This window comes from Tubulanus polymorphus, chromosome 12, assembly GCF_964204645.1.
Source record: "Tubulanus polymorphus chromosome 12, tnTubPoly1.2, whole genome shotgun sequence".
NCBI classification, from domain to species: domain Eukaryota; kingdom Metazoa; phylum Nemertea; class Palaeonemertea; order Tubulaniformes; family Tubulanidae; genus Tubulanus; species Tubulanus polymorphus.
The window spans coordinates 8,389,182-8,404,670 of NC_134036.1; the positions used below are offsets into that span (position 1 = coordinate 8,389,182).

General features: G+C 34.1%; 1 protein-coding gene across 1 annotated transcript; it reads right to left on the reverse strand.

Annotated features, from left to right (window-relative positions):
- Window positions 1-1,622: 1,622 nt before the first annotated feature.
- LOC141914249 (uncharacterized) lies at window positions 1,623-3,450 on the reverse strand. Its single transcript, XM_074805516.1, has 2 exons — window positions 3,424-3,450; window positions 1,623-2,537 (listed from the first exon to the last, which is right to left on the reverse strand). Exons 1-2 carry the CDS (start codon window positions 3,448-3,450, stop codon window positions 1,623-1,625), a joined length of 942 nt encoding a protein of 313 aa, XP_074661617.1.
- Window positions 3,451-15,489: the final 12,039 nt, after the last annotated feature.

Below are 15,489 nucleotides of genomic sequence, written 5' to 3' on the forward strand. Positions count from 1 at the left end.
AATATCATAACTGAACTATGTGAATGTTATTACAAACTTGTTTATCACGGTTTATGTCGAAACACTGTCCGCTGTGATTACAAAAACCAGTTTTGTTTTTGAAACTTCAACCAGCGTATTATGTCGTTGAAACTAAGCTAAATGAAAAACTCATAGGCCTAAACAAATCATTTTCATCGAATAGTTTTCTAATACGTATACAACCGTATTCGAATGATTGAACTGTCTTGAACCATAATATATATACCACCTCCCGATAAACCCCTACCCTCGCCTAACGTGGGCAATATCAGCGCTGAATTTGAACTGCTCAATAAATTGAAGATATCACAGAAATACCTTGTGTTGATGTTGTTTATTTATCCGCAATAAGGTTCCGATAAACAATCGGTCGTTTAGGATCATTATTAGGCGGTCGCGACGCCTTAATACATTACAGTAAAAAGGTTTAAACTGCTATGCTTTTGCCTGTGACCATATTGATGCGGCGAAACCCACTGCGCGTGTGCAGCTTATTCCGAACGCTGGTGAGCTGTCAATGAAAGTACATGTTATTATTGTTTTTATGTCCATTCAAAAATTAGTTATCTTATTAATATGATTGTTTGGCTAGACAGCGGTTTTGAGAAAAATCAATCAACTCCAGCTGATCGTGAAGTTCGGAATGTGCTGCGAGATATAATTGATACAGCATCCAAGGTTTGGAATCCAACATACGAACTACAACATGACAATGTACAAGATCTATAGAAGGGTGCAGCTTAAGATTAACGTAACTAAAATTGCGCATCGTTTGCGCTTGAACGCATCGCGTTCCCGTTCATCGTTCATATTAATACACATCGTGCAAATAATTTTATTTATAGTGACAACGCAGCGAATAAAGTGACTGAAATATTAGTTTCGGTGGCAGAAAACTCCTTAAGAAGGAGACGAAATGTATGTAAATTGCAATTGCAAATTTGTAAATCGTAAAGTATTTATGCAGGACGCCGAAGTTAGAAGAAAGCGTAGGATTTACAGAAAAGCCAAACGGAAATAATTCAATAATCGTACTGATCTTAAAAGAAACAGACTTAATACAACTTATAGAAATTATAAAAAAGCAATGAAAACAGAAGAAAACGAAACAGCAAAATGAATATATCAAAGAAATAGCAAAAAGTGATCCAAAACCATTTGAGAAGTTTCTCTCCAAAGATAGAACTAACGACTGTAAGGCCTCTCTGGGTGACTTGTTAAATCATTTTTTTATGATTAACCAGGTCGAAGTAGGAAACGAAAATCCCAACCTCCTAAATGCAGACGACTTTTTCAAATTGAACGATGACGCTTTAAACAGAACTATTACTATCGAAGAGATATCTAATTGCATAAAACGACTTAAAATAATTAATTCCCGGAAAATGATGAATTCTAAATGAATTCCTGAAAAATGCAGAAGACATTCTGATGCCTTCTTTAGTTTTACTTTTAAATAAGACACTGGAAACCGGCATTGTTCCAAAAAGGTGGTCTATAAGAATTATCTGCCCAATTTTCAAGAATAAGGGTGATCCTAGTGATCCAGATAACTATAGAGGAATAACTCATTTCAGCTGCCTCTTAATGGAGTTGTAGTATTATGAAGACGGTCTTCCCTCGAGAATCAGCTGTGTGTGTGTGCCCCTCTCCATAGAGCGGGACAGCACGTTGTTCCAGACGGCCGGGAGATGAAAACGGCCCCCGTCTTTGTTGAGAGAAGGGTGCAATGTACGGATGTAGATTGCTTCTTTGACACCTCTCCCAAACCATCTGGGTTCAACACCGAGAATCCTAACGTTGTCAATGTCAACTGTGTGACCCGGTTGGTCGACATGAAGGTGTTTCGACACCTCTGACGTAACGGAGCTGGGGCGTCTGTGTTCCCCGAATCTGGCTCTTAAGGATCGTTCGGTTTCACCTACGTACGAGTCACTACACTGTTCGCATTTGATATGATACACCGGACTCACTACTCTCGATTTATCCAGTTTGTCCTTAGGTCTAACCAAAATCTGCCGTAGAGTGTTCATGGGTTTGAAGAACACCGGTACTCCGTATCGTTTCATAACCCGACGTAACTGTTCTGAGGTACCCTTAATGTATGGTATCACGACGGGAGCGACTTTCCGCCTTTCGGATTGTGTAGCTTCCTTAGTATTATTAGCCGGTTTGCATGGGTTCGGTGACGTGATCCAGGCAGGATAGTCGTTAAAACTCAGAGCCTTCTTTACATGGTTGACCTCCTCTAACATATCCACTGGATCCGATACGACACTTTCCGCCCTGTGGTTCAACGTTCTCACAACACCCTTCTTGTGTTCTAGGGGGTGGTTGCTATTGAAGTTCAGGTACTGGTCGGTATGAGTGTCTTTCCTGTATTCTCTCGTACGGATAGTGTGGTCACTGTTTACCACCGATAGCGTGTCTAAGAACGCAATAGATCGTTCCGTCCTACTGTCACCACCATCGTCAATACTCGGTAAAACATTGACCGACAGCACACACAGCTGATTCTCGAGGGAAGACCGGAATCCCGGATGACGTCAGCAGTGACATCATCAGTGTGATCAAGCCTGTAGAAACAGGCGAAAGCTAACAAGTAAGTTTCGCTAAATATTCGGAGTTCCTACGGTTCAAATTAGGATACTATTCATGTTAACCGAATGAACATACATCAACGTATTATGAAGACGTTTAGGATATATATATATATTATTGGGCTTTCATGAATTATACTAATAAAGCTTTCGGGAACATAGTAGTAGGGTTCAGTTATCAGCGGTTAAACAATATCAACAAGTAGTGCATGGAAGCTGGTGTTCATGGCCAGTATTGCAGTGTCAGACAACGTGCGTGGATATGTACATACATGAACATAGATAGAAATTATATTAATAAACAAGTGTGGAAGTGACGTATGTATCTACGTATAGGTAAACCAAATATGGTACGGCCATGGACCCCGTTGAATCCAAAAGTATATTTTTAGAAAATTGTGACGTGTGCAGACACGTCATCGCCCATATATGGATGGGAGGAATGTTGTGACGCATGAATACGTCACAAGCCATGAATTCCAAGCCATATGTGGAAGAGGATCTGCACACGTTACACAAGAGAAATTAATATAAATAGGGAGGTTTTTGTAAGCACGAGTAGGGAGCTCCGGGGAATGATCTGTATACATCTAGTAAGAAGAATAAACGAAAGATAACTTTAGCCATTGTTAAGTTATTTCTGGAGCCGTGTAGAAGTCAAGACCAAGGACGGAGATCTGATCTAAGAGAGTGTCCTCGCAACATTATCTAGAAGAATTATTACCACGACGCTAGTTGGACAACCCAATCCGGATTCACAGCATTGGAAGATACGGACCATAACATAGGTGGAGTTCCATACCCGCAACATTGGTGGAGTAGAAAACATAACCACAACCACAGTAGAGTACTGCGATACCTGTATATTAATAATTAACACAACCAGAACAAAAGCTATGGTCTTTGAAAACCTGTGTTTCTAATCAGAGGGTCTGCAATAGAAACGGTATCAGAGTTTAAATACCTTGGAATAATTTTTAGTTACACTGATAATTTTGCAAAAGTGCGGGAAATCTGTTTGCGAAAATGCAAAAAAGGCACTCTATTATGTCATTAAAAAGGTAGAACGATATGCTCTGGATGTCGATATAGCCTTTCGGTTATTCGATGCACTAGTCGCCCCCATCCTTTCCTTTGGTAGCGAGGTCTGGGGTTTTGCAAATCCTACACAAATAGAACGTAAGCTTATACACCTAATGTTCTGTAAATATATTCTAAAATTAAAGCGCTCTACGCCAAACTGTATGGTATATGGAGAAACTGGACGTTTTCCAATAGAAATTCAAGTAAAACTTATAGTAGTTGAATTTTGTGCCTACCTTATTTTACACGAAAAGACCAATTTTGGGAAGATGCACCGTATTGTAAACAAAAATCACCTGAACAATAAGCCTTGCGAATGGACTAGTTACGTTCAATCCAATATGAAAAGTGTGGTTTAGCTTACGTCTGGTATGAACAAAATTTCCCCAACGTTAATTATTTGATGGAATCAACGAAAATTAGATTTCAAGATCAATGTAGACAAGATTGCCGTCAAAACTTAGAAAATTCGTCAAAGCTAGATACTTATAACATTGTAAAACCAGAATGGGGTATGGAAACATGTTCACTCTCACTTTTCCTAATCTGAGAATAACACTGATAAAATTCCGATGCTCGAACCATGCCTTACCCATATAAATAGGCAGATACGTAAATATACCGAGAGGAGAACGAATTTGTACCAGATGTAACCTAAACAAAATCGGTGTCGAGTATCATGTTGTTTTGGAGTGTAGTTTCTTTGAAGAACTCCGTATACTATATATATTTGCAAATTTTTATGAAAACCCGAATCTTCATAAATTCTCGCTGCTATTTAGTTCAAAAGACATGACTGTGGTGCGTAATTTATCTATTTTTCTGAAGAAACTAAACGAGCTTTATCAACTCTAAGTAGTAAACACCGAATTTAAACCGGAACCCTTAAACTGTAATTTGTATATACGTATGTATGCATGTGAAAATAATGTACCCGGTATTTTCTTTTCTGTGCTCGAAATTTTGTAAAAGAAAATGGAGCAATAAAGATAATAATAATAAAATAAACAAACATTGCACTGAATATGTGGGTTAGAGGCATACGATGTGATAACTAGAGATCAACTCCTACTAGAATTATGCTCTCTTCCATTGACAAATTATGCCATACAAGGTTATATTGAAAATGACACTTGCACGCTGGACATAGATTATCATAGAACTAATTATCAATGATATTGAATGATATGGTTAAGATGAAATCAATCCTGCTGTTCATACCCACATGTAACACAGCTGCATTGCAATACCAGTTTTGTCATTTTTTTCGGAATGATATTTAGGACAGCCATAGACTGGGCCTACTGCTTTACAAATGGAGCGAATTTAAATGATTTATTGTTCACTGCAACTGAGCATATATTCACGCTCATCATGCATTCGAGCATCCATTTTCCAATTCTTAGGAAGCCAAATTTTGAAAGAGGGCCTCGTTAAAATTTACAGGAAACCTAAAAATATTGGTTCAAAAAATCAAATCAGAGAGCGAAATCTCTTCTGATTAGATGCTTATTGCAAATTCAATTAAATTTTATTCGGCGAGAAAACATCTAATTCAATTTTATTCTATCAAACAAAATACATCCAATTTTTTTTAAATGTTTTATGACTAAATTATCTATTATTTATAACAACTAAACTATTAATAACAATTTTAACTTATTGAAGAATTATTAGAAATGTTTATAAATTCTACCCATCTCATGCTCAACCTACTATTCTAATCATTCACAATGCTATTTGTAAATAGGCGTAAACTTCAGTAGCCATGCATAACCCTAGTTACACATCAAGCCCTCTTTGACATTTGGGCAAGGAATACTGTTTTCTCGTATATTGAATTGTATCTTACTAGAATGGTATATCATTCAATCTTTTACCTTTAGGTTCTGAACTTCTTGGCAAAGAAGACGATGACCATAATGAAGATGCATTAAGATCTGATGATGACTTGCTTCACGGAGAAAAACCATAAATATGGTTAGATCTACCATTTTCAAAGGGATTATGTTTTTCTCATCATGTAATCATTTTTGGCTGTTATGTTCTATGTGTCATGTGGTTTATAATGATTTGTATTAAATTTGATAATTATTTGTATTAAATTTGTATGATTTGAATTTAACGTTTTACTTCAGTCAGAAAAACCATCAACCTGGTTGTGCCTGAATGTGCCTTTTTCATCCTTGTAAGGAAGTTATTTTTTATTTCTTCATCATCTTGTAATATTTGACTGTAGGGAGGTTTATATGAGGTTATTATGTACGGAAGTGATAAGGGTCATTTCGACATATATCATGATGTTTTGATAGTTTTAACGTTTTCATTTTATCGCCAATTTTCCTTGTAACAAGGCGACATTCATGACGAAACTAAGCTGTCATCATATTTCTGGGGTCTTCACCTTATTTCGGCATGTCATCAAATGTAGATTTGTGTTGATGATAAGACAATGATCGCAATGATGAAGCAGCATTACGGTCAGATGACAATTTTGTTGTATATGAAGTTGACATTTGCTTTACGCAGAAAAGTCATAAACCTGTTTTAATATCTGGGTTTACAGCTTGTAAGATTTTATCTACGTGGATAAGGAGATAATTGTTATTTCTTGACGCATGATATTTCTGAAAGTAGTTTTATTTTCTTGTAAGTTCAAAAGGTATGTAACAAACATATTTGGGTGACATGTGGCCTTGGGCCACTTTCTAATCAAATATTGAATTACTGCAGCCTGTAAGAATCTGTAGAGCTACCAATCTACTCTTGATTTTCAGTTTTTGTTACCATTTTATAATGAGAGTAATTAGATAAGTTTTGTTTGAGATCAAAGGTCGAAAGTTCGAGCTCATAAAAAATAAAAATAAATTCTCACACGCTCGAATTTATTTTTATTTTTTACTCACTCAACTTTTCAACCTATAATCCGAAACAAGACTTATCTAATTACTCTCATTATTTTAATATGGTCATATTTCTCTTTGTTTTTTATGGTCAATAATTAGTTCCCTACATCGTGCTTTCTGGTAATATTTGTAGAGTATCCAATTAAGTACCATTTGAAAATAATTATAAGATAGACAATTATCCTGTTAGAATTAAAAATATTCCAAAAATAGGAAGAGATAATAATGTGAAAATAAATGTATTTGATTCAGTCAAATTACCAAACACAAAAGGTAACAATATTAAACATTATATATTAGAACCTTTGTGTTTATCAAACGATTATGATTCAAATGGTGTTATAGATATATTACATTTTGAGAATCATTATATGTGGATAAAACGAATTGATTTATTTTTTAAATCAAATTCTTATATTAAAATATATCTATGTGGAAAATGTATAACTAAATTCAGTAATGAAAGTGCATTATTAAATCATAAACTATTATGTGATAATCATGATTATTGTAAATTAATTTTACCAAATCAAAAAAATAAAATATTAGAATTCAAAAAATTTGATTACAAAAATAAAGTACCATTTTTAGTATATAAAGATCTTGAATCATTAAACAAAGAACAAACTGATCAAGATAGAAAGGAAATACATTATAAAAGAAATTAAATTCTAATGAAAATGATTTTTCAGAAGAACCACCAATAACAAATACTATCAAAAGATTCATCAAAGTGCTGCAGCTTTTGTATTATATATAAAATCAGACTATCCAGGATTAATTAAAAGTGAATATCATTATTATAGAAATGAAAATGTTATTAATAATTTTTGTGACTTATTAATTGAATATCAAATGAAATTTAGTAAATTGTTAAATGAAAATGAAAAAATTATAATGAATGAAGTAGATAAATGAGAATTTGAGTTTGCAGATAAATGTTATTATTGTGAAAAACAATTTGATATTAAAGATAAAAAAGTTCATGATCATTGGAATGGTAAATTTAGAGGTGCAGCACATGAGAATTGTTACCTACAAGCAAAGAAAATCAATTTTGTTCCAGTTATATTTCATAATTTATCAGGATATGATGCTCATTCATTTATCAAACAGCTATGTAATAAAATAGAAGAAATCAATGATGAAATAGAAAGATTAAATTCAAATAGATCAAAATGTTGCTAAAATACCAACTTATAAATTTAAAATGTTAGCCAAAACATCTAAGAATTATTTATCTTTCAAATTTGGATGTCTAAGATTTATAGATTCAAATAGATTCATATACATTTTGGAATTCGTGTACATTAACTTCAGTCTTGCCAATAACAGTTATGTAAAACAAGTAATTCATATTCGAACGAGTCAACGATCAAGATGTGATTTCTTTCCTTTTTCGAAACGGTATTCTAATGATCGCTTTGAAAATCATCATCGACAAATCATAAACAGTTAACAATCCGATCATTGATTTATTTACTCGCAGTTTTATTGGATCTACTTATATATTACACAAGATTTGACGACTCACGAAATACATATAGATTCAATTCGAGCTTTTCCTTTATGTCCACATCTTGGCCAGTAAGTCGGTCGTGGTTCAGTTTTATAGTCGGATATTTCCCGAACGCCGCAGGTATATCCGATAATAAACCCTTTTCACCGACGATTATTTGCACAAACCGGCGTCACAATTGTTGCTGCAACAATCAGAACTAAGGAGACAATAGTCATTTTTTCTCTTGCAATTTGGATTTCCTGAAGATATGAAAATTAAATTTTGAAGTGAATCGCTGTTTTACTTGAATAGAAGAAACATTAAAATCCGAACGGATGTACGCATAGGACCGGCAATGATCCAGACAAAATGAACGATGGATGACCCTCCCTCGTTCACGTTCGAATGAATCTATGCGGGAATTTACGAAATACGTGCATTTAAGAATTAAACCTCATGTTAATCGAATAGTTAATTTTTGTCAGAATATCAATACCGCGTATCATCTCTGAAATTGTATCCGTCAAATCAATACGCGCAATCGATAAAAATACTACATAAGACTCCGCCTAAATCGGTGCCGGTCTACCCGGCTATCCGGCAAATGAAAACAAGATTTCCGTTTGCTAGTGTTTTTTTTTCAATACAAAAAGATCGCCTAGTCCGGTATCGCTCTATTCGGTAATCCGCCTTAACTGGTATAATTTAGGCCAAAGTCTGCGTCTAAACCGTGACGGCTTTTCACCTGAAATACTATATGTGTTATAAAATACTATCAATTTTCTCTCTCTGTTCGTGGGCCATATGCTACTATTACTGCAGATTCATGACCTAAATTGGCAATAGTTTTCATAATGATTGTGCATCACGAGGAAACAATCGAAACTGATGAAAGTGTTTCGAAATGCAATAGAACGTATAACGTCAAGTCACAGGCACTCGCCGATAGGCTTGGGTAACAGTTCCTGAAGTCATTGATAATGTATATGTGTTTCTGAGTGGTTATTCTGCGCAATAAATCGGAAAAAATTGTTTTGCTACTGATTGATACGTTCAAAAAGAAAATGGCCGCCAGCTCCACACACGGCGAGATCTCAAAATACTAACACACCGAGAACCACCTAATTCGGTAGAAAATTGCCACAACTGTTTGCCCGTTTACAGAGGCAGAGTCTACTGTATATAGCACGTGGAATTGATGTTTTTCGTAGAATCCTATCAAATCGTGTATAATGACCCCAGTTACTTACGTGCATCTATAACTGCTGCGGCACTGATCACAATCATAACAATAGCACATACGCGAGTCATTAAATAAGCAAGCATTTCCGTGTCTAGAATTATAAAATGTTTTAAAATTAAAATGTTTTATTACTAACTGACATTTAGGGTAATCAATATCATATTTCGATATGCTCCTATCAAATCCAGCAGAAAAGCATTTTGGCAGATTATGGTACCAGTCATGCTGCTTTAGGAAAATTTTAGCTGTTATTAGATATAGTAAAAATCAACGATAACGGGTTTTTTGCGTTGCTAGTTTGAATACCATACATTGAAGCGTACAGCGCTCGTCAAACTCATCAAAAGTAGTCTGATAATCATTGTTTTAAACAGTAATTAATGGATTAATCTGGGATGTTCCGCTTGTAATATTAGATTAATATAAAATGGCACACGCCGTACATTTTGAAGTCAGCTAACGTTCTGTTGCTGGGTGTTTCTCTCGGACAAGTTTCTGTCCGTATGAATATGATTATTGATTCATTTTCTGTCCCAATAATGTTCTCATTTCAATTATGAGAATGTATGTTATTAATCTTGTATATGCAGCTCAAGGTAAACTGCATCAGTTAAGATCAGGACCCAAGAATATCGCATTAAGCTATTAAACAAAAGATTGCACGAATAAAACACATTTATAATAACTAGGAAAATATTTTTAAGTAGGAATACATTTTTCCTTTTTCGTATCGTTCGAGCAATCCGAAGTAAGTTCATCTAAGCCTGGAACTTGGGTGCATATGCAAATGAAGGCAGGACACAGAAACATTAATAATGAAAAATAAAAACTCATCTGTGAGTTCACATAAAATAACCGTAAATTAAAGTCAAAGCTTCATATGTTTAGTGTTATGGATATGGTAAAATATTACAAAATCAATTTGATGAAAAATAATCAACCTATTTTTTACTTAATATATTTTGCCTTATCCATTTCTATAAGCTATAAAACTACCGTAAATCATAGTCAAAGCTTCAAATGTATCGCACTAGACAAGCGTCAAGTTGAATCTTACTCATTTAGTGAAAAATAATCTAACCTATTTTACTTATGTATTTTGCATTTAGTCTATGTCTTATATAAACGTTTGATGATAAAATATGAAGAATTAAATATTTCGTCGCCGGGCTTACCTTAGTAGCCTCTACCGATGGAGTAAAATTTTGAAATGAAATTTTGAAATTAACGAAACACCGTTATCGAAACCTTATATCGGTGTTTTGTTAAGTAGAGTCGATTCGCAGCCGGCTCTTTAAAATCGATCCACGCGCATTACTATTTACTCTCACTGAGCCATAAGTATTATCTCACGAGCAACCATTGTATTCAATGAGCTATCGCCTTTCGTAATTTCTGAATGTTTAATATTTCATATGTTATTCCAATACTATTGCTAATGTACTGTGCATGCATAGAACGCATCTTTCTGACGAGTAACGGTCTCAGATGCGGTACCCGCAAAATCAGCTATCCCACCTATCCGTAACCATGCAACAGTAGGTCGATTGTTATATCTTATTAAGACAAGTTAATTTTTTTCTGTAATTGTAAACATTGTATGACTTATAGAAGTCTCCCTTCATGTACCATACAAATGACTCCTCAATCCTTATATTATCACAACACTCCCTAAATGAGATATGTTCATTCTTTTACTCGGATATCAGTTAAGTTGTCATATTAACTGAATCATTTAAGTGAAAAGTTCATTTAGATTCAACTGAAATGCAGAAAAAAATCGAACACGAGAACGAAAGTGTTAAAGTCATGTAGCAAATAACCTAAACACTTAAAACAATTATCTCAAATGAATCTGTGTAGAAACCTGGATATATATATTTTTGCGGTAATTGGGCAACGAGCATTGTTTCTGGAAACTGAATTTTCTCGAACTGTCCTGTGAGGCACAGTTCAGTCCTCGGTAACTTGGAAGACATACGTGAGTTTGCTTTTTTGTGCGCCTTTTGCGTTCTTTTCCTATTTGTGTAGGTTTTACTAAAAGTTCACACTATGCAAATATACGTTTTCACTTAAAAGTATATGTTTATTGATTCATACACTCAAGTGTGAAAAGAAGTAATGGGAAAGTTAGGGTTCCGAGCTAAAGGACGAACGAGTCCTACCCGGTCTTCGCTTACCCATTTTTTTAAATTGATTAAAATTTAACAATAATTAGATAAAAATGCACCTAAACCACTAGCTTGTTAATCTAGTGTTTTTTTTCATCTAATTCTTGTTAAATTCAATTTAATTTTAAAAAGTGAGTTCGAATTGGTAGGACCCGTCCTTCGTCCTTTGGGCCGAGACCCTAAGTTTCCCATTACTGAAATACCAGGTGAACTCATCGATTATGCGATTCGGTAAAGAAGCGCGATATCCTGACATAATGTAGTAGTATGCATATAAATAGATACTGATCATCTGCACTTCACACGTGAGACTTTCCGGATACATTTCAAATAACAAAATGAACGAAGAACACTGCACAGAAATGTTACTTAGATAAACTTTTAAAACTGATCTTCATAATAATTATATTATTCGTGCTATATATTCGACTTATAACGCGTTCTCAAATGTTTTGATACTTTCTCAGTTTGTATCAAAAATATTGCTGATTTTAGGTCCTGAAAGTCCTGAAAAATGATAAATTTACAGTGTAAAATCGTACAAACGTGTCATCTATACCACAAAACACTTTATTTCCTGACCAATTTATGATGTTTTGTGTGGGCCATAAACCTCAATATCTGCCTGTGATCTCAACTTTCAATTAAGATTACGTAAGCTACTCGTGCCCAAAACGCGGCAGGCGCACAATAGAAAGTTACGCGCAGGGTACTTTTATTGTCGCCGACATAGAGGACCGATATTTTGCTAATTGGATTCGGGAGGTTTAAACCTCCCAAGGTCAATTTACTAAAATTGTGACCTTCAGGGAGATTCTACGAAGTTGTAAAGTTGTAAATTACTTAAAACCGAAAGAAAATCCCATTATTGGATCGAGTTTTTCCTAATTACACGAATTACTAGAAATATCTAATAATGAAATGTATACACAATACCAATAAGAACAACCTGATTTGATTCTGTTCGGAATTCATTCCTATATTTTCGTCATAAAAATCGGAGGCAGTATTTCTCATTGATTTTTTCAATAGCGTCATTTCAGCCATGGACTGTAAAAAAACGTTACTGATTCCATGGTTAAGCTCGTTTTCGAGTCAAATATTGCATTTGATTCATTTCTCGTTGTGGTTTTGTCAAAGCTATATTTTCACAGTCCGATCAGTAATACAAATAGCTAGTCAGTTACCAACGGTATAGCCAATAATCTACAGAACCACCCGAATAGCGAAAATTAGCAAATTGTACCAGTGATACCAGTTTTTGTCATGATTTTATCGAACATGTCATTCAATAATCGATGTGATCGGGTAAAACCTCGCCCCATAAAGGTCCCTTTCAGTAAAAATCCCCTAGTTAAATATACCCCAAGGTAAAGGCCCCTGGTAAAAAACCCGAATAAAGATTTTTCAGTGTCTAGTTGGATGTTCTTTTCTTGTTCCTCTGTATACCTGTATACCTTCTCTATCAGATAGAAATGTTGTTAACTGCAACTATCCGTTAATCAAACTGTTGAATTATTTTTGATAATCGGGAGTGATGAAAAGTTAGGAATGAAAATTAACGGTTTAGCTACTTATATTTAGTTTAAAATCATGTGTTCTGCTTTAACAAATGCACTGTTGTATCTAAAAATATTATTTTACCCGAGTGCCTCAATCAGGGCTACATCAACAGTCCATCTCACTGATTATTTCATCACAGATAATCACCAGCCATTGAAATGTTTAATCCTCATACAATACAATACAATTATCTCAAATCTAAATTTCATGAGATAAATGCTCCTAGATTTCATAGGTTTTATTCCAACTGTTGCGACAGTCATATCAAAACTGGACTATTCATATCAATAGACGTTAAACTGGACTGTTAATATATGAAAAGTCTTTAAGGCCATATCATATATCTGAAGTGCGCTATGTTTTGCCTTGCAGTAATAATTTGATTTGTCACATGTTTACTCCATATCTTCATATAATTTCCAAATAAACGAATACATTTCCATTGTTATGTTAAATGACATCAGCAAAAGCAAATAGACACAAACTACTAAACTACTGTGTTTAGGATGGTTTAAGAGATTGGACGCCGATTGATACGAAAACTAGATTTCATGCAATCATTTTCTTTCTTTAAAATCGTTGCGAATTAACCCGCGAGTGTTCGACCCTGGACGAACAGTTAATGGAATTTTATCGGGTTAGTCTTTCTATAGCCGACTAGCTATTGAATACCAGTGATTAAACCATAAGTAAATAACGAAGTTACTTGGGATGTTTAATTAATTGATGACAATGTACAAGTAAAACCAGGCCTATCAGACACCCGTAATGTAAAATGATATCATGCAAGATATTCATATAAGCGTATTTTAGTCCTGATTTGAATGAATGTACCCACATTTTAGGCAATGAATCGAGACTTGGTTTTATCCCATAGCGTCAGCGCTAGTACATGCTTGAGATGAGATTGTTGGTTTATATTTTGAACTCTGTAAAGAAGTTTTGTACATTTAAGCGTGAATGACGCACTGTGATGAACTATTGTGCGAAATAACATATTAAATTCAATAAACGAATCTTAATGTTCCAAAAGGAATAATAGTGTAGTTAAGTGTAGTTAAGATTAATAGTTGTTTTTTTTTTTCTTAATGAAAACCGATGATATAAAATAATTTAGCTTATTATCCCCAAAGTGAAAATCCCCCGGTAAAATATTCCCAATATTTGATTTAACTAACATAAAATCAACACAATTTATTATGTTTAAAAAATTTCAACTCATAGATTCTAGATTTTATTGCACTTCTATTAACTGAAGATGATAGTAATGATGTATAGATGTATAATATGATGACCGAACGTTTGATGAGGAATAACTACTGTGGTTAGATACAATTCTCATTCTTAGGATACGAATCGGTTGATTGAATTCGGTCATTTAAACTACTGGCTAATTTACAGTGGTCACTATTGAAACGATTAATTGAAGTGCCCTTGAAATCAAGATAGATTCCTGTTGCGTAAATTAACTAATTTTCAAGCGACCACCTTCTATTGTCGGAATTCGGTTAGCTCTTGGTTAGCCAGAAGTTTTACCATAAAGACTCAGACTAGATGATTGAATTAAATCTTTGAATCAAAATATTGTCACTGGAGTAAATATATATTCCTTATTACACTTTCAGCAGTGATCATATGTTAAATGTAAATTGAAGGTATTACTGTCATCTAAAGTTAATAAGGTATTAGAATCGCAAAATTTAAGTTGTTCAAAACCAACATGAAAATGAGAAGAAAATACACAATATCCGTGTATGGTGAATAATGAGACAAATCTCACAATGAATTCAGCTAAAAATCAAATGTTCTACGAGCAATGTTTCGGCTAATGCTATTAGCCATCATCAGGCCCCCGTCAACATGAACATATTGATACGTAAATCGAATCCATATCATAAGCATACTATACCACAAGTAAAAAAGAGTTATTTATTTCGAATTAAAAGATAGTATGAATAAAAATATGAAAATATAGTATGAATAAAAATATGAAAAGGTAGTATGAATAAAAAGTTCATTAATTTCATTTATTCTATGAATTTATTTAAAGATTTATTTCAACAAAATAGTTCAATGCACAGTTCAAATATATTGCAGTTGTATTGTGGAGGAATATGTTTGAATAAATATCGTGCTTTCAAATGTTCTTGAAAAATCGTCAAGTGAGGATTTTACCTAGGGGATTTCTACCTACAACCATCTAAAATGCCCCAGGCTCTAAATCCAGTAGGTTTATGGCGAAAGGTTAAGATTAGGAATGTATTAGCAATATAATTTTTTGAAACAGTATTTTGTCTCCCGATGATTTGATTTGCAGGTCAGACTTATTGTTGACCAAAGTTCTTAAAGTGAATTGCTTTAAAGTAATAAATATCAATGAAACAATATCATAAATTTTGAA

What these genes read in the sequence shown, in the direction of transcription:
- LOC141914249 (XM_074805516.1), bottom strand. Translation starts at nt 3,450, where the DNA reads ATGTTTTCTACTCCACCAATGTTGCGG. An exon ending in CTACTCCACCAATGTTGCGG is followed by an intron (nt 2,538 to 3,423) that starts GTATGGAACTCC and finishes TCTTCCCTCGAG; the next exon opens with AATCAGCTGTGTGTGCTGTC.